Here is a 20,163-nt window from a genome sequence, read left to right on the forward strand (position 1 = left end):
TAATTTATCTTTCTCTATTCCCGGAGCAATTTATTTAGAATGTCTTACTTTCCTCACTGCTACAGTGTATGATTTTCTGTCATGTCATTTTCAAAGGTGTTGACAAATTGGACACATAGACTGTGTAAATCATGGCCAGAACCTAAGTGCTGTCACCCACTGGCTTGTGAAGTGAGAGTTTGAAGTCTCAAGCTTAGTCTTCGGCCGTCAGCCAGCTGGTATTTTTGGAGCTGGGAGGGACATTTTTTGATTAATAGGGTGGAGCTGGCGAGTAATTATTGAAAGCTGATTGGGAGAAGGCGCGTCTTTTTCGCCCTCAAGAGCGTAGCTGCTCGACGATTTCTCTAAGTCTTAATGACAGGATGCCTACTGAATTATGAGATTATTCTCAGAAGGATCAGCACAACACCAATCGCAGGGTTTGAGTCTTGGTAATGAGTAATAAGTTGTTTTTAAAAATGACTCAGTATTTCATTTCATGACAGAGGTTTTTAGTGGAGTCATTTGGAGACAGATATTTTGGAGCCATTGCCTAGTGGCGGCGAGTGGTATTGCATTTTAAGGCCTCTCTTCTGCCAACTGATAGCTTCATGCATCATTTATGTAGTCTGTGTCAGTACGCAGTTGCTGCTTGGTTCATTGAAATTAGATTTTCACAAGGAAACAAAATGTCTTTTGCCTTTTTGCTTTCTGTGATGCCACCAGGGGTGTAGAATTGATTTGTTCAAGTGCTGATGTGATTGATTATTTACCCCCTAGTTGTGTGACACCCTACTGAATTTATCGTGTTATTCTGTGAAAGATGGACGAGTAGTTTGGAACCACCTGGTGAACATTTAAATTGTATAAAGTAGGTTCATTGAGTCTATCTACAGTCAAATGTAGCAAAGCTGCAAAGCCCACAGACCACACTAAAATCCACCTTTCCTATGGAAGACACTACACATTAAATTTACATAAGACCCTGTTTTCAGTCTGTTTTCTTCTTGGACAAGAATCACCATTAAACACGTCCACATAAAGCCTTTCTAGTGGCTTGTTTGAGCCACCTAAAGAATGAGCCGCATTCCTTTCATGTCCTGCCAGTTTGACCAACAAGCTCATTGAGCAGACTCTTTAAGGTCCTCCTTTTTTGAGGAGGATCTTAAAGAGATGGAAGCTAAAATTAAGCCTTTACAGATAAAAGTGATGTGGTGTTTGAGTTGTCACCGTATTAGAAAGGATTCTTAGTTCATGGTGGATAGCTGTGTGTCTTCCTCTCAGCTCCTCAGAACATTGGATATAACTGTCAAGTAAACTCCTCTCGAAAAACATTACCAAAAAGCTGCATATCATTGTGTATAAACTTCGCTATCTTGATGGGAAGGCATTTTACAAGCTTCTGGCAAGATACCTGCTATGACTGACAGTGTGGATTAGCAGCCAGACAGATGATGTTGAATACAGATGTGTTGTTGTTGTGGAGTAAGACTTGTACAAAGTTAACGATCTTGCCCCTGTTCGTTACCATACCTTTTTACAGTGTTAATTCAAAATACAACCAAAGAGAAATATTTTATCATAAATGTATGATGTAATGTATAAGATGTATTGGGACAGCTCTGCTTGCTAGTTTCCACCATTTTCATTGCATCCTGGCGAACAGCATTAGGCTTTTCTTACTGTGAGGTGACCAGGGTATATGTTAGGTCAAGCTAATACTAGAGCACTCTCTGCTGGATCACGAAGGGTCTGACGCTTTCACCTATAAGCAATTATAGGCAGTATTTTTGTCATTTCTGGGTAACTGATGATCAAAGTTTCAAACAGATCTTTGGACTTCAAAGAAAAAGTCACAGCCTGCAGTATTGTACAAAATTAGAATTACAAAACTTTTTTCATTATTTAATGGGAATTGTCAAAAAGAGGAATTTTTTTTTTTACTAAGTGCTTAACACAGTCATTATCAGAAATTGTGGTCCAATACAGCCCTCAGATTACAGTATACTGCCATCCATATATGTTACAGTTGTCATGGGCTTATCCAGTGGAAGGAACCAGGTCTGAAAACATTGTACGCCGTCGACGTGACGCCATCATTGAGCATTCAAAGTTCTGCGTCGAGGGAACATGTTGATCTGCAATTCATTGGCATGCCGCTAGGGGTGTGTGGTTGTGTGTTTGTGTGGTTTCAGGAGTTATAGCCGAACATATAGCCGAATCCTTGCTTTTTCTTCCGGTCCCAGTTAACAACAGAAAACAATGGCAACCGAGGTGGAGCAGCTGTATTAGCAATTGGAGCTCATCAATATTGAAGAACAAATGCTTATATTGCAAATGTTGAAGCGCAGGCGGTCCATTGTTTACCTACTGGTCCACAAGAACTTTAAAAATGACGGTGTTGGAAGAAAGACCGGAAAAAGCAACTGCCGTTCTGAGCGGACCAATCACAGCCCTTGTGGTCCACGTCAACGCGGACTTAGGATGTACTTAGGAATTTGTGGAAGTGCGCGTCAGGCTACGGCGTAGGGTTCCACGTCGACGTAGCTACGCCGACGACATGAGGCAGAAGCATAAACTAGGCTAAGCAAACTAGACATTAGAGCACAGAGGGTAAACACGCTACTGCTGGAAATGGGGAAAGAGAATGATTGGTTTGTTCTTGTGGGTGTACTTGCTATACTGTTGGTGTAAAAGCAGCATCTGTGTCAAACTTAGCGGAGTAGAAAGTACCCAGTAATGTTTCCCTTTCCCATGTAGTGTAGCGGAAGTGTAAAATGGCGTACTAGTCCTGTACATGAGTAAACTGACTGAAGTTACTTTTCACCAAGGACAGAAGAAAAATTCTAACGTGTAATTGTGTGTTTTTATATTGTTTTGTTGTTCCTTATTCTTACTTTAAAAGGTATAGCTATCTTCTTCTTCAGTGACTGGATTCTACACTGATTCTTCTGCTTTCAATTAGTTTTCCTCAAACCAACCACCTCCCATCACCTCTTGACTCCCCACTGTTTCTGCTTCTCCCTCTCTGGTTGCAGGCGGAGTGGAGCTGGGCATCAATGCAAGTGGACAGAGACTCAGACACTGGTTTGACTGTCTCAAAAACAAAGGGAAGAAAGTCGAATACTGGCATACGCTCACACAGCAAGGAGCCCCCAGCAGCGACAAGCCGGACTAGATCGCACGAGGCACTCGTGCAACGACACAGTCATGCGCACATACACTTTTGTCTCACTGAACAATGGTTGATGAGTCCAAGAACAGCAGTGATCTGAACAAAGGATAAAACATGCAATAACAATGATGTATAAAAAGGAAATCTATTATTTATTGATACTAAATACAGCACAAAGTATTAGTATTTATTCATACTAATATTAGTGATGTTAATAAGATGTTGATAAGATGTAATCTGAAAACTTTTTTTTTTTTAAGGTGAACAAAATTGTGATGATGTCCTCATTAAAGTGTTGACGTAACAAAACAGTACTAACAAAACTGTGCTTAGACTTCACTGTATTGTGGAAGTTGCTCATACTCATTCAAATTTTCACTTAATGAACAGGTTTGAGGCTAAGGTACTCGAACAAGTCATTCAGTGAAAGTGGCCAGCTGCATGTACACCCTTGTGACTCATAACGTGGTACATTGATCCAGGAGTGGGGATGTTGGCGAGAGGTCTCTATTTTAGTGGCTGTCGATCTGATGCAAAACAACACAAGTTATAATGTAAAGCACAAAATGATCCATTTGGTGGATTTGTACCGTTATCTTTTTCGTGTTATGTCATTTTGTTGTCTGGCAGTGGCAGTGGTGTTCTACCACCTTCGTGTCACGCAGTAATGTGTCGGCATATGTGAGTGTGTGTGAGTGTTTATGTGTGTGTGAAGAGTTTATGTGTGTTTGACAATATGAGTGCCTACATTTTCTCTATGTGCAATATGTATTTCTCTGTATTCTCTTCATCCACCATTTCCAAAGTTTCTACTTCAGAAAGCATTGAGTAGTGAAGAAATATTGATGAAGGACTAGAGAAATTCAGTGAATGGAGAAATCCCCTGTGACCATCACAGGCCTCAGCGGTGTGAGTGCTCCCAGCTGGAGGTCAAACTGTTGGGCCTTTTTCCACCTCTTGCTCCTCTTGCCGGACATTCACAGAGCTCCTTTGTGAAAGGAATATATCTCAAGACATAGCATCTGACTGCTCTTTTTGGAGTTCTTGATGAAAGGCTCCAGTTGTGTCCGCGGCAGGCAGAATGGATATTGCTTTTGGATGTATTGCTTGTACCTTTACTTTGTTGCAGCATTGGTGAACAAGATTTCATCTGGATTAAAGAGAATTTACAGTACATCAGTGACTCCAACTCTGCTCCTGCAGAAACGCAGATGATGCAACTTTTTCTTCTGGCAACGCAATGACAGACGCTTTTTCATTTATAGAACAGGAATTTGATTGGTCCAGCTGTTTGATTGACAAAGTCAATCAGATTCCCCCAACCCACCACTGCACGTTCTCCCTGTGAGCTTCTAAAGGGAGAAGTAAATGAAAATGTAGCTAAATCTTGTATCAAACATCAGAGGGAGTCACTGCTTTGATGAGAGCTCTCTTTATCCTATTACTTCTGACCTTTTAGATATTAGTCATAGTAGCATATATTTCATCCACTGGACAAGAAATTTGTCCACGTTCTTGTCTGTCTAAAACATGACTTCCTGCCGAGATAATCTGTGCAGCTGGAAAAAATGCAGACATACAGATTAAAGCCCCTTCTTATATTTTAACCTCAGGTAGTAAAAAAGAATTATACCAAGTGTGGCAGCTCATTTGGCAGAAAGTGACAGGGAATTCTCACAGACTAAAATCTAAGGTAACAAATGCGCTCCCCTGGCTCATCAAACAGCTCCAGTTTCACAAAAGCACACAAACAGTCAGTCAGTGGACCCCCAGGAGTTTTCTAACTGATTAATCGATCTGGCTGCTCATATCCTGCCATGACCTTTGACAACCTTGTGAATGTTGACTGGAAAAAATGGATATATCCAGTATCCTATCCTACAGTAATCGGTAGAGTTTATCCTAAAAGGGCTTGGGCATCATAAAAGTGTGGGAGGCAAAAAGAGATTTTCAGTTAGATCTTAAAAACTTTGAAAAGTAGGTTAGAAAAGCGTGGAGTGGTGGGGGGTGTGTGCTGTGCTTTGTCTATGCACATTAAAAGTCCTGGCACGTCAGCAGTGAGATAATCAAACCAAAACAACACGATCAAGTCATTTCTGGGACTGCTCAGTACTTTCTCTGTGTTCAGGCTGGGTGACAGCGATCAAGTGGAGCTCACATTTCTGGCCAGATGATTACTTATTTCTGTCTCTGGATCTGTTGTTTACAGTCACACAGGTTTTTCTGACTCTTGTCTATTGACCTCGCTTCGCTTATGTAATCGTTTATCTGCAATACAGCTGCATGTTTAGCAATCACCATCAGCTTGCATAACAGAGTGCAGCATTTGCTGATCATTCTGGATACTGATGTGTTTACAGTCTATGCCATCCATTCAGTGTGTGTATCTGTTTGTTTGTGAAGATGACAATTCAGGGTATTTTTGCTCAGTTGCTGTGCTTTACCAAGCAGGCTCTTGCTTTAACAAACAAAACCTTTACTGTCACAGACTTTGACACTTGTCTTCCTTAAATTGATATCAGTGGTAATGACGCAGGAGGACTGACATGGTAATGAGGTGGGAAGTCATGATTGCAGTCCCTGTGTATTTATTGTCATTGTCTATGTTACAGTATGACTGCCATCTTGTGGTGGATTTGTGTAACTACTTCACAAAATAAAATGAAGCTGTTTCAGTGGTTGTCTGTCCTCCTTTGAACCACATGTGATACACATCATGCTTTACTCTACAAAAAAGACTGTCAGCATAAGTGTTGTTTAACCATGTGTTTATTCATGATAATGCCTGAAGGCACTCAACATCCAAGCCTGAACATATGTTTTTGAAAGAATCACCTGTCACTGTAAGAACCACGCCATTCATTACTATTTCTTTTTTTAAATGCAGCCTTCATTAACTATTCACTTCCTGCTCATTTGCCTCTGTTACATTTCCTCTTTCCCTTTCTGTCTCTCAAGGTTCAATAACTCTGCCAATAAAGAGCGGCAGGTTTGCCTGCTCACTCCACAGCAGCAAGATAAAAGGCCGCAGGGCAGAGAAGGAAGGGTGGGAGCGGGAGAACGACATACTGGTGACAGCGCCGGCCTCAACTCCTTGTGCTGTCAGTGCAAGGAAAGCTTTGTGTTTGGCTTCGTCCAGAACCACGTCCTGCTCTGAGTTGAGGCCACACAGAGTGGCACCCTCGAAAAGCGATGACAGACCTAATAGGTGGGAGAGGGGAATCAGATTCAGACAGATCAATGATCCGATTGAGACACACAGAGGTACTTTGTGGCTGTTAGGTGTATAAAGCAGGACACAGGCCGAAAACACTGGCAGCAGAGCAAAATTTTGACAGACAGAAATAGACGTTGAAGATGAACAAACCTAATTTCTTCATAAGTATGTTCATGTTTGGCTCCATATCCAGCTTGATTTGTGGCAGAGTGACCTCAGCCACCTGGGGAGATGCAGCTTTCAGTTGCTTAATCATTTCACGGACAGCGAAGTCTGTCATTCTCTCCTCCACCTGCTCCAGGGCAGCCGCTTTTCCGGAGTGAGGCAGCATAATGTACAGACTGCTGTCGCCTGTGAGATCAAACTTTGCCACCTGTCAATAAAATTTGAAAAAAAAAAACAGGCATTACTCTGGAGCAGAACTGTCACACACACTGGGTAAACACTGAGATAACTGTGTTACATTTTGGTGACATGATACAATCACCAGTACAACATTCGCACACTGCAGTTTTCCTATTAACAGACAACTGCAGCTGCATTACTTTTCCTCATGAAAAAGAGGTTTATTCATAATTGATATTCATTTTGAGACATTAATGTGGGATTCTAACTTTTACAAGGTGACCGTTTATAATGAGTGCTTTTTAGGCCCACATCACAAATAGTAAAGGCTATCAGTGTAAACACAAGGTAGCAGAAAGGTTCTGTGAATATGTGGTTAAACTGGCTGTTGCTTACCTGTGCTTTTAGCTCAGTAATGTACATAATCGTTGCCAAATATTTCTGGTGATAGAGGACAGGGACACGTACTAGATCCCCGTTCAGTTTGGTGAAAAGTCCTTTCTTAGGTTTTTCATTAAACTTGACCTTCCACTGACCTGAAGCACACACACAAACATTTCATGAGTGATCATTTCCAAATGCACGTACACACAACTGTACACAAGCAGGCACACTTTACTGACCACTAAAGGAGACGGCATTGAGCAGGATCAGCTGTGTGCCGGTCGGCACAGAGTCAACAAGATGTGTGATTTTGTTTCTGGTCTTATTTGCCACCCAGCTGTTTATCATCTGTGTATTTTCCTCGCTGGTTTCAAGCAGTTTTGAGGGCTTTGCTTCGTAGTACTCAAAGGACTGGTCAATAAAAGACCTGCTAAGATTCAGTTCTGAGGAAGGCGAGAAAGAAACCCCGATGAGCAACATACAGTAGTAAGAAACCGTTTATCCCTTTAAAGACAACTTGATTTGTGCCCTGTGGCAGTAATACCTGTGTTATAGTAGATCTGAGAAGCCATCTGCAAAGACTGAACTATTTTCTCTCTCAGCCGCTTCATTTGGAAGTGAATACAGTGGAAGTCATGAGGCACACAGACAGCGGTCTCGATGGCACTGCGGGTGTTATTACGTGCAGCTGAAAGTAGAAGACAAGGACCAAATGCATCATAACTGAGATTTGTACTTTAAAGTTACATAGCGGGCTGGAAGATTGTTGGACATTTAACGCGAGTAGATGTAAACTTCTGTGAAATTTCAACTTTTTCTCAAGAAATGCTTGTTTTTGATGCTAACAAATAATTCCATCTCTAGACAACATCAAAATTCCCTAATCTTAAGCTTCTTTGCCAAAAAATAGATAAATAAAAAATACATATATACTTTAAAAAAAAGGGTGGATTGCCCAATCAGGGTTGGGAGTGAGTCACTGCCTCAAGTGGAGAATTGTTAATGTCTCGGGGTCTCTTTGATCAGATTTCTGAACTCACAACTTGGTCTGGGATAGGCCTAAAAAAATGATGAATGGGCTGCATGGTAAATGAATGAATAGATAAATACTGCACACGTTCATTTTCATTAAAGAAACAGTGCAACAGTGGGGCTTACTGTGATTATTCTTTAATAATAACTTGTGTGTTTTTTTGTGTGTCCCAGAAGGCTCTTCCTCATTTTGTTTTAGAGATTCAAGCACTTCATTGTTATTGTTTTGTTCTTGCCCAGTGAATAATAATTTTAAAAAATCATAAATAAATAATAAAACAATAAGCAGAATAACACTGCTTGCTTTAACCCGAAAAGTAAAGTAACTAAAGAACAAACTGCATACATAAAAATTGCCCAAACCTCTCTTACCTAACAACAAATGGGAGAGAATTCCGTTGATGCTGATGGGAGAGAAGAGTAGGTTTTCAAAGGGATGTATTCCTCTGAGGTGAGAATACACCTTCATGGAAAACTCTTCTATGGATTCTTGCAGTATGGGTTCGGCTGTGCGGCTGTGCTCCTCCTGGCAGGTCTCCCACGCGTCATCAACTTTTTTACATGAGGGAGGGGGCAGAGCAGGAGCAGCTGAAACGAAATTAAGAATGATCAGCGTGTAAGACTGATTCAACCTTTGCGCTGTTTGTCATTACCTCAATATGATTTGGAAATTAAATCTTCATTTTGTTAACACTGGTTCTGTAGTATTAGATGGTGGCACTTTAGAAAGGCACTTCTTTAAACAATCGCGCAGTCTGATTCGATCAGAAAAGTTTACCTTCTACAATAAGGTCAACGGTGCTGAGACTCTTCCCCTCAGCAGTTTCACAGTAGTAAACTCCAGCATCGTCCATGGTAGCGCGTCTGAGCATGATGGTCTGATCTTGGTCGTTTGGATAAAGCAGCTCCAGTTTCTTGTCATCTGTGAGGTCATCTTGAATGTTCAGCTCTGTTCTTTTACCAGCACCCGTGTCTTTGAACCACAGTGCATTGGCCTTGACTTGGCCGGAAGCTGGGAAATGGCACTGAAGGGCCACATTGGTGCCTGCAGTCACCTTAACTGCGTAGTGAAATGATTCTGCGAAAGGAGACATCCTCATTCTTTATCGCTTTTCTTTTTCCTTTGATTGAAACTTTTTTTTTAAACTATAATCTACTCAAATCTACCTGAAGTAAAATACACAACATATGCATGTTTAGTATGAGAAAAGTATGTCTCACCATCAACTGTTAAGTTATATCTTCTCATCGACTCCACATTGAGCCCCTTTGCCAAACACACATATTCACCCTCATTGGCGGAAGTTACAGGGGATATGGAGAGGTACAAGCCATTCTTAATAACTGTAGCTGAACCAGATGACTCAACTATATAACTTCTGTTTTTGCCTGTAATCATGACAAAAACAAAACAACCACAGGTAAAGATTTAGTGTAAATACTGAATATGATCATTTACATAATTAGTTTGAACCTTGATCAAACACACAAAAGTACATGGAATTGATTTGCAGTGTGTTCACTGATCATCTTTTGTGAATTTAGCAAAATATAAACATAGTTTGGGAAGATTCTACAATCAGCATAGTAATTGGTGACAAGTGAGGGTGTAAGTGTTGGGTATAAAAGCAGCGTCTCAGTTAGGTTAAATCTACAACAGAAACGTAGTGAGACCATTGAATTTCCAGCTCATTACTGCTCCATCAAAGTCACTTTCTGGTGGGCCACAGGGCAGCTGCACAGTAGAACCACGTATCATCTGGATATGAGTGCATGAGGAAAGCTAAGGAACAAAAAAATGTAACATCAGATTGGAGCTCATTTTATTTAAGTCTAAAGGTGTTGAGATATGAGTCTTCGTGTTACTTTACTAACGTATATAAAGCATCAACTTTGTGCCTGCAGTATTAAATAGAATATTCAGATTCCACAATCATCAGGTTTACCTCCAAAATGAGCTGCAGCAAGAGCCAAACTATGGCCTGGTGTCTCATCTGCAAAGGGAATTGGATGAAAGGGGGGAGATTTCAAAATCATTGTGGCTCCAAGCCAGAGACAAGATCAGTTTGTGGCACAACCTGTGAAGCAGTGATGTCCACCATTATCAACACCTTTTCAACACGATCAGTCACCCACACACTCCACTTCCAAAAGAACAGTCTGGCAGACATTCACATAAAAGGTTGAGGTGAAAATATACTAATTTATATGACACTATTCATGATGCTGTATGCTACAAATTACATTTCTACAGTTAAAAAGGCAGAAAAACATTTAAAAACTCACGGTCGCTCTGTTTACAAGTGTCCAAATTCAGTTTTACCAACAATGTCACTCCTGCATGTGACCACTGCTAACTTCATCAACTACCTGTCTGCTCCTCCGAACTGCAACTGACAACGACTGATCTGTCCTTGTTGGTTTAGAGATGTTTGTTTGCTTAATGCAGATCTTCTGACTTGCTGGAAATCACATGATTTCACAAGTTGGCAACAGATACTAAAAAGAATGATTAGTTTTTTTTGTTTCCTCTTCATTTGTTTTTGCCTTGCAGAGATATACAGAAATACAATTACTGCCGATAACAGTGCCTCAGTTTAGTGTAAATGGACAGTTCTGCTCACTCAGTCTTGTCGAGTTAAATCTAGTCCTGATTAGTTGGGGGTAGATAAACAGTTTCACTTGGTCTCTTTTCAGTTTGCATCATGAAATGTTTTTGCCTGAAGTGTTTTGCATAATCACATTCAGCCGAAGCCTGTATGGGATACAGACACAGATTATTCAACAGTTGGAAATCATGTTTACCAGCCGAAGGCATGTTATCCATTCTGATTCACTAGTGATGATAGTCTTTGAAGAATCCTCCAGTCACCTTGCGCCAGTACTTTTTAATGTGGAACATTATTTATACCATTTGAAAGAGCACAATTTTTAAATAAATGAATAAATAAAAACAGGGTTTAATTTCAAGACATCACAATAACAACTGAAAATGTGAATAGATTGTTGCTGTTTTTTTAAACTGTCTCCTGCATGGAGAACATGAGTGCAGGAAACCAGGTAACATGAGGTAGAGCAAGGAAAGGGCAGCCAATCCTGGATGGGGAACTGCACAAAAGCCATCACAGCAGTTTAGACACAAAAATCAGAGAAGACCGTAGACTGTAATACAGGTTTAAATGAGGGGATGGAGTTTTTTTTGGAATTGGGTTTATCTTAAGGCAAGGCAAGGCAAATTTATTTGTAGAGCACAATACGTACACAAAGCAATTCAAAGTGCTTTTCAGCTACATAAAATCAACAAATGGCAAATAAAATCATTCCATAAAACATAAAAAATAATCATTAATTGATTAAATTAAAAGTGAAGAGTGCAGATAAAATACTTTCAGTTGTCATATGCACAGCTAAATAGAACTGTTTTCAGCCTGGATTTAAACATTGTCAGAGTTGAAGTCTGTCTCACATCTTCTGGAAGGCTGTTCCAAATTTTAGGAGCATAAAACTGACATGTCAGAGATATACTTTGGCGCTAGACCATGAAGAGACTTGTACATGAGCAGAGCTGTTTTAAAGACAGGAAGAGCGACAGGAAGCCAGTGCAGAGACCTGCACTGGACTAATGTGGTCATATTTCCTGGTTCTAGTCAGGACTCCAGCAGCAGCATTCTGGATGTACTGCAGCTGTCTTACAGCCCATTTAGAGAGCCTAGTGAGCAGGCCGTTACAGTGGTCTAACCTGCTGGAGACAAATGCATGGATTGGTCTTTCTAAGTCTGGTTTAGACACTATTCCTTTGATTCTGGCAATATGTTTTAGATGGTAGAAAGCTGCTGGTGTTATTGATTTAATGTGGCTGTTAAAGTTCAGATCTGAGTCCAATATTACCCCTAGATTTCTAACTTGATTATTAGGTTTTAGAGAAAGAGTCCTAAGGTGACTGATAACACTTTCTCTTTGTTTCTGTGACAGACAATAATTTCAGTTTTGTCTGAGTTTAGCAGGAGAAAATTGTTTTGCATCCACACACTGATCTGTTCGAGGCAGTGACACAATGTATCTACAGGCCCATGTTCTCCTGCCATCAGTGACACATAGATCTGAGTGTCATCTGCATAGTTGTCGTAGGGCACATTATAGCTGCGTATTAGCTGGCCTAATGGAAGCATCTACAGACTGAACATTAGGGGTCCCAGGATTGACCCCTGGGGAACCCCACAGGTCATAGCTATTTGGTCTGAGACACAGTTACCAATTTCAACAAAATACTTCCTGTCCTCGAGATAGGACTTGAACCAGTTTAAAGCACTACCAGAGATTCCTACCCAGTCTTCTAACCTCTGTAATAAGATTGCACGCGCAGCTGTGTCAAAGGCAGCACTCAGGTCCAGCAGAACTAAGACTGAGACTTTGCCTGTATCTGTGTTCAGGTGAATATTGTTTGTCACCTTGATCAAAGCTGCCTAAGAATGGCAGGTTTGATATGGGCCGGTAGTTGTTCAGTAATGTGGCATCAAGACTGCTCTTATTTAGAAGAGGCTTAATGACAGCAGTTTTTAAGGCGTTTGAAAATGTTCCATTCGGAAGTGAGATGTTAACTGGATGAGCAAGTTGTGGTAACAAACTGCTCAGCACAGACTTTAGAAATCTAGAGGGCAATTAATCATGGCAGCACGCTGATGAATTAAGACTGCAGATGATCTCTTCTACTGTTTTTTCAGTGACGTGTGAGATGTGTCAGCTCTAGGTGTCTAGCTGGCTGCAGAGTAGTTATTTGTGTTGTGGAAATTATTGCATTTTTAATGCCTTGAACTTTGTCATCAAAGAATATTACAAACTCATTACACTTAGATGTAGAAATGAGTTCTAAAGGCAAACTGGAGGGTTTGTTAATCTGTTTACTGCAGCAAACAGGATACGAGAGTTGTTACTGCAGTTTTTGATGATTTCAGAAAAATAACTGGTTGAAAGTCTGGTTGAACATACATAGGTTTTCTTTGTAAATCTCATAATGAACCCAGAGCTTTGACTTGTGCCATTTCCATTCGGCTCTCCGGCACTCCCTTTTCTGTGCCCTGACCGACTCTTCTTTTCTGCATGGTGCCCTTTGCCTACTTTTAACCATTCTAACCTTGACAGGAGCAATGGTATCCAAAACATTTAAGAGACTTGATGTGTAAGAGTTCAACAGATCATCAGCATTAGAACATGAGGTGTTCTCAAACCTAATCATTTCCATAAACCGTGTCCCTGTTCTGTCATTTATGAGTCTTTCCTGAACAACTGCAAACCCAACTGCTGGTTTGGGTGTAACAGACAGGTCAAAGAAAACACAAGAATGTTCAGATAAAGCAACATCGACAACACCCTTTGAAATAAGCACATTTAGAGTGTGCCCTCTTCTGTGGGTGGGCTCCCTTACACGTTGAGTTAGACCAAACATTTCAAGGACAGCAGTGAGTTCTTTAGTTTGCTTTCCATGTGCACATTCAAGTCCCTTATTATGACTAAACATTCAAAAGCAGAGCACACAATTGAAAGTAATACAGTAAAATCATCAATAAAACAATTCTATGGTAGTTTGTAAATGGTGATATAAAGTATATAAGATCGTTTTATCTTGAATGGCACATACTCAAATGATGAATAAACCCAGAATGACTATTTGTGGATGGGTATATTGTCCCTGAATATGGCACAAACACCCCCACCCAGGGGTGGAGTGTAATATTTCTTGTCGTCATTTTTTTTTTAATCTATGACCTAGAAGCTTCTCCATCCACTAGGATGCAAACTTTATAACTTTGAGGTTTTTATGCATAACTTCTAACAAGGTAGTTTTTGGATCCGATGATGGAATTTAGGTCAGGAGTCATTGCTAATTTGAAACAGTCCATTCTTTTTAAATTTTTTATGCCTGCTTCAGCTCAGCTTGAATTATATGAATTAGACCATGCACTTCTGTGTCATTCTCCGAGGCAGAAGCTTTGCATTTCTTCACATTACATCATTTTTTTACTGTACCCAAGTAAATTGAACTCCAACACCTAACAATGAAGTTGTAAAACTTAACCGAGTGTATTTGATACCCAAATTTAATATAGCAGCCACAAATCGGCAGTAAACGGATAGTATTATATATTTCTTAAAAACTGTAAAACAATCCAAAACATCCAAACAACAAAAACGGCACTAAGTCTATCTTGGTTTACTCTCACAGTAAACAATGACCCTCTTTGTAAAATTGGCTATTTTGATTAGTTAGACTTTTTGCAAAGATCCTTTAACACGGATGCGTTTTGTCTACCTTTATTGTTTTTTTTGTTACCAATTGGAATGAAATCCAATGAAGTAATTATGCATATATCAGAAGTGTGGCAGCTGTGTCCATGTTATTCATCACTTTGAATATTAGTTTGTTTGTGCGGCTGTTACAACAAAGTTGGACAGAAAAAGATGTTCTATATTTTGTAGCCCACTTACAAAATTAGGGATCCAGGATTGAAAGTTCAGGAGCCTATCGACTGTCGACTGAGCGGACTGACACCAGAACAGAGCTGTTTGGGCGTAATCAGTCATGTGCAATCGACAGTCGAGACGTGCGTTAGTAAAGCCTAAAGAAAGTGTAGAGTCCAAACTTCTACGGGAGTCTTTTCCACACCAGCGCACACAAGCATTTGGCTTGTAAAGGTCCTATACTGAGTCGCCTCAGACTCCACCAATATGTGACACGTCTCGGAGCAACTTGAAGCCTAGTTTTGCCTCGCTTGTGAAAAGATTTACCAAAGACAGTAAGTTTTCCTGCTCGTCATCTGATCGGTAAGCGGAAAGAGGACAAACAATGGAAGAAACCGACAGCAGAGCCAGTTAGCCACCGCTCGTTTATTGTAATTCCGTTTTACTGTGGTGACCAAAGGGGAGCTTCTACGTGTTTTGATGTCGGTGTGTAAGCTGGGTTTGAGATAATTAGGTTAATTAAATGCAGCTTTCGACTCATTTGTCGTACGTTTAGGCATGTGCGCGCGCGCTTTAACCGTTAGAGAAAAATACTCAGCTTGGCGGAAGCAAAAATGTAACAAAAATAAATGAATATATGTCCAAGTTAGGCTTTAGTCCCAGAAGTCGTGTGCTCTCCTACGTATACGAATGAAGATGGAAAATACAATTGATGTCAGAATATACCAGAGTACTGTTGTTGTAACACTGAACTGTGCTCTTGCATCTTAGTGAGCATCAAATCAGAGGACCTCAAGGTGTAAGAGGCAACCAACCACCACGGAAGGGATGGCAGCGCAGTTTACTATTGATGATGCCTTTGCATTGGAGGGAGATGAGGAGGGTGCTGTGTCCGATGGAGAGACGGAGGGATGGAAGAGCAGAGACAAGGACAGGGAAGGAGAGATGACATTTGGTCCTCTGACTTTCTCCAAACCTCAGACTCATCCTTCGCCTGCTGACACTGGCTCCCCGGAACACAGCAACTTAAAGTATCAGGTAACCATACTTCCATCTGAACCACTTATCTTTGTGCAATATGTTGTCTTCACTACTTGTCCATTGAAATCTGCTGCTTCTTTAGAATCTAGAAAATGAAGACGCAGTAGGCAACAATGCCAATTCCTCTTTCAATAACTTCTTCAAAATCAGGTGGGTTTTTATAGGTAGGGGTACCGCTGTGGCTTTCCTTCTTTCTTGACTGTTTATCCTTTAAATTTGTGAGACAAAGCCTGCTTGCGCTCTCTCCACAGTGACCCTTCGACTCTGTCTTACTGCAGCTCGCAGTGGTCCTTCAGCACCTTGAGTTCTGTCACGCAGCTCTCTGCACACTGCTGCGGGTACGCTCAAACACGTCTCTCACACACACACACACACACACAGAGGGAAAAATAAGCAGAGATACTTTAAAAACATGTTCCTCAGGTGGGTGTCCCATCCGCTGGTGAAGAAAAATAGAAGAGTCGTTCTCGCTTCATTCCTCCTCCTCATCACTGGAGTTGGTGAGTCATGAGCACAGTTGTTTTTCCACTCATTAGATGTACAATAGGCAGCCAGGAATATTCTGCAGTGGCTGTTATAAGGACGACACGTTCTTCTGTTTGTGTCATGTTGTAGTAGATACACAGGTCCCACTTTAAGGAGGAATATCCTGCCCTTTTTTACACAATTCCTTTAGTGAAATGTCTGTCACACGATTCTACTACAGAGAGACAGTTCTATTCAAATCAGCCTGTTTTAGGGCAAAGGGCAGAGTTACTCGCTCAGCTCTACTCTCCACTTATATACATAAATAACGCTTGAATAACGTTATTACTATGTGACAGAGAATATAGTAAATAGCCTGAGAGCTCACAGTAGCACACACAGTGAACCGAACTCAGACTACCACACACCAAACTGACAGAAGAATGACTGGCAATTTGAATTGTTGTTTACTTCAGACATAAACATGCGTTTTCTTATTTTTTTTTTTAATAGTTTGTCCCTTTAAGCAAACGATGCAAAATGAATACTCTTGAGCAGGAAGTATGTGAAGTATTAGCATTAACGTAGAAGGTAATATTATAGACAGAAGTTTCACCTGAAACAGGACAAACAATGTGATGACTCCATTCCTTAATGACCTCAAAAACCTCTTCTTGCAACACCCTTTACGCAAAAACTCCAATTGGTGAACACATACTATGTGTATATATCTGTGATAGACCAGTATCAGCTGATAATTTTGGCTAACTGAAATATTGGTTGGGCTTTAATGAAAGTTCAATTAGAAGTGCTTTATTAGTTTGTAAGGGAATTATAGTGTTGCAGTACTTTTTTTTTTTAACCACTTTTAACTTTGCAAAGTCAAAAATATTACTGTATGGTAGTATTCTGATGTGAACCTGTTATTCTGCGTCAGGGTCAGGACCGCTCAGTATAGTCTATTGAACAGAGACAACTGATTTTTAACAGTAGGTCTCAAAGCAAACTGACATGAACTGACTCATTACAAAACAAATCATACAGCAGACCTCCTAGCAAAGAATAATGATGTTATGGAACAGCCTGACCTTCCTCCAACTCAAATGTCAGGGATTGACCTGAGGTGAGCAGTTAGTGCGGGTCATTCCGCAAACATATGAGAGTTTAAGCTGTTCTGTTTGGAGAAATGAGCTAAAATCAGTTACTTTAAATGTGAAGCGGCAATTATAAAGTGTCTGCACACTTTATAGAACGTCACCGTTCTATTTAGGCACACCTTGAATGCTTAAATTTCCAGGCCGCTGGCTGGAAACTGGGCATCCCGATTGTCCATATGTGCCTCATTTCTACAAAAGTCTGGATGCCAGACATCACAAACTTAAACGTTTGTGATGAGAAACTGTGAACATGGATAAAATGATCGGAAAGACCTCCCCTCGGTAACCAATGTTATATGTGAGCAGAGTTATTGCTGCTTTATCATGATCTTTGGTGAGCTTTATCCCATTGCAACCTTGACTTATAGCATTCTAACATAATGTAAGGCTTTAAACATGTTATTATTTTAACATAAACCGCTCCCAATGGTTTTGCAGTTTTACACCACCTTGTTTGCTCAGTGTTGAGTAAGTGACATCCCTGGCACTCTGACCTTTGTCCTCACTGATCAACTGAATATCAACACGTTTTTACTAAAGCATCTGAAACATTTAAGGACAATCAAGTGTTTTAAAAATGCACGCATGTATGTGGGGATTTGTCACTTCTTCTCACTCGCGTCTCTTTGCTTTGTTTCTTTGTAGCTCTCATTTTCACTGGTGTTGTCATACAGCTGAATCCAAATGCAGGTAAGGAAGAAAAGTTAAGCTGGACTAGTTTTAGGGGTTTTTTTTGTGTCCCGGAGTTTGGCAATTAATCCAAACGTACTTTTAAAAGGAAATTTTACCTAGAAATCGATCCACTGATAACAAACTACATAAACTTAGTCTCTATTGACAGATGTTTAGGTAATTAAATTAATTTGTAAATTAGTGGGTTTTTTTGTTTTGTTTTTAATGTAAATGATTCAAACCTGTTTGTTTGATTGTTTATGAATCTGTTGTCTTTACAATGCCATCAGACGCATCGTTTCATTGGTGGTATAAAGGCTTTCAAAGGCAAAGGTCACTTGTTGCTATAGAACATTGTTTCTCAATCCGATCATGAAGGGCCAGTCTGTACTGCTGGTTTACTTTAACGACTGCGGTGGGGGCACAGAGCTGAATAAACACATATCTGGGGACTGCCAGGTTTAGTTTGTAGTTGAGGATTAGGACTTTTGATCATCCAGAACAGTTCAAATACGGCCTTTTTGGTGTCATTGCACATGTTTCTGGCAGCAGCAATATTATACTTGTGTATAATCTTGAGAAAAGTCCTTGGATTTATTTATTTTTGTAGGACCAAAAGTCAAAGTCTGGATTTTTACCATCTTCTTGCAATGAATAATGGTGTGTGGACAAGATGTTAAAAATGAACCCAGACTTACTTCTTTTAAGGAATAACAGAGCAATATATTCAGTTTAATTCAATTCAATTTTATTTATATTGCGTCAGATTACAACAATTGTCATCTCAAGGCACTTAAGTAATATAGTCCAATTCAAGCCAGTTGGAATTCAATTAATTGTAATCATAATCCAATTAATTCATATAGAGCCAATTCAAAAAATAGTATCGTAGCTAAGGAAACCAACAGATTGCACCGAAACTTGTCTTCAGTCCAATCTCCCGTCCTGAGCATGCCTGTGGCGACTGTGGAAAGGAACGACTCCCTTTTAACAGGAAGAAACCTCTGGCAGAACCAGACTCAGGAAGGGTGGCCATCCACCTCAACCAGCGGGTTTGAGAAGACAGATAAGAGGGGGGAAAAGCAGATAAGAGGGGGGAAAAGCACCATAACACCATTCAAAGGATACCTGTTGGAATATTCCTGCTCTGGGATGTTAGAATGAACAATTTCACACTAAAATGTAAATCATGCTTCATGTTTACATCCTGAAAACTTGTCTCGAGTTATTCGGAAGGAAATAAACAAATTGAGATAGACCTAGTTAAAAAAAAAAAAGGAACCACATTTATGTCGACACCCTTCATGTTAACAACAAAACAAAACACACTCCAACCGTCATCTTTGTCCCAATGAAATTGAACAATTCCTTTAATATTTGGTTGCAAAGATTAGTGTTGATGACTTTCTGTCTGGATTGTAACTAATGAAAGTGTCCCAACAGGTGTTTCAAGTGCTATTTTCTTTGTACCTGGATTTCTTCTCTTCATCCCTGGAGGTAAAGTGATCATTTATGACAAAAACTTTTTTTTTTTTTTTTTCATTTGACCCTTAACTGTGTAATTAACGCCATCCTGTGTTGGCGTTCCTTGTATTTCCTCCAGTGTATCATGTGATCTACATAAGCTGTGCTGTCCGTGGCAGAAGAGGCTTCAAACTTTTCTACCTGCCTTATTTTGAAAAATGACATTTTGTGAGATACATTTTCACTCCATTTCTTAATTTTCTATATGATGAAATGTATTTTGCCATCTGTAACAAAATATATTGCCAGGTGGTTGTTTTTTTTCCTCTTATCATTGACCACTACTGCTTGAACCACTTTGGGCTTTGACTATATTTCCACTACATGGACTGACATTTTTTTTTATGCATACTCAAAACCTGTGGTTTCCATGTCGTATGAATGATGTCTGTGAAATTACAATAAAAATGTTGTATATTTTAATTTGTGTCGAGTTGATTTAGTTGCCAGTGAAGCTTGAGTTAGTCTATAAACTTGGAGTATTGTTGTTTTATAGACTGCAGCAAGCATGCTGAGAACAGGTTTCACTTTGCCCTTTTGGAAATAAGTGATACATAAATGTATACAAAATTGTAGATATGCAAAATCGCTGAGGCATGAAACCAATCAGAGGAACAAATTGTCAACTGGCTTGGCCCAAGAGAGGGAGGGTACAAATCTGAACAAAAATAGGCTTGACTTATTCTGTCTAACCAAAATAAACATGATCTCTGAGA

The 20,163-nt window shown here is 40.0% G+C and overlaps 3 protein-coding genes across 6 annotated transcripts in view; 2 read left to right on the forward strand and 1 right to left on the reverse strand.

Annotated features, from left to right (window-relative positions):
• The window catches only part of doc2g (double C2-like domains, gamma), a 34,526-nt gene extending 28,668 nt beyond the window's left edge, over nt 1-5,858 (forward strand). The window contains exon 11 of the mRNA XM_072385097.1: nt 3,018-5,858. Coding sequence (XP_072241198.1) covers nt 3,018-3,157 — 140 coding nt within the window. The 3' untranslated portion in view covers nt 3,158-5,858. The remainder of the gene's footprint in view (nt 1-3,017) is intronic.
• A 47-nt stretch (nt 5,859-5,905) lies between these two features.
• On the reverse strand, nt 5,906-10,537 carry serping1 (serpin peptidase inhibitor, clade G (C1 inhibitor), member 1). Of its 4 annotated transcripts, none has more exons than XM_072385096.1 (11): nt 10,419-10,537; nt 10,079-10,126; nt 9,807-9,915; nt 9,354-9,521; nt 8,911-9,210; nt 8,505-8,720; nt 7,645-7,788; nt 7,340-7,543; nt 7,113-7,252; nt 6,522-6,744; nt 5,906-6,355 (listed from the first exon to the last, which is right to left on the reverse strand). In XM_072385096.1, exons 2-11 carry the CDS (start codon nt 10,124-10,126, stop codon nt 6,108-6,110), a joined length of 1,800 nt encoding a protein of 599 aa, XP_072241197.1. In that variant the 5' UTR covers nt 10,419-10,537; the 3' UTR covers nt 5,906-6,107. The 4 variants fall into 4 exon arrangements, with proteins under 4 accessions (XP_072241197.1, XP_072241196.1, XP_072241195.1 ...); XM_072385095.1 differs by lacking the exon at nt 10,419-10,537 and adding an exon at nt 10,244-10,292; XM_072385094.1 differs by lacking the exon at nt 10,419-10,537 and adding an exon at nt 10,232-10,292.
• A 4,169-nt stretch (nt 10,538-14,706) lies between these two features.
• Nucleotides 14,707-19,828, forward strand: tmem134 (transmembrane protein 134). Its single transcript, XM_072385092.1, has 8 exons — nt 14,707-14,923; nt 15,360-15,626; nt 15,712-15,779; nt 15,881-15,967; nt 16,053-16,129; nt 17,897-17,941; nt 19,367-19,420; nt 19,527-19,828. The coding sequence occupies exons 2-8, from the start codon at nt 15,417-15,419 to the stop codon at nt 19,607-19,609; spliced, it is 624 nt and encodes a 207-aa protein (XP_072241193.1). The 5' UTR covers nt 14,707-14,923; nt 15,360-15,416; the 3' UTR covers nt 19,610-19,828.
• Nucleotides 19,829-20,163: the final 335 nt, after the last annotated feature.

Source organism: Leuresthes tenuis, unplaced genomic scaffold, assembly GCF_036924035.1.
Source record: "Leuresthes tenuis unplaced genomic scaffold, fLeuTen1.0.hap1 SCAF_4, whole genome shotgun sequence".
NCBI classification, from domain to species: Eukaryota; Metazoa; Chordata; class Actinopteri; order Atheriniformes; family Atherinopsidae; genus Leuresthes; species Leuresthes tenuis.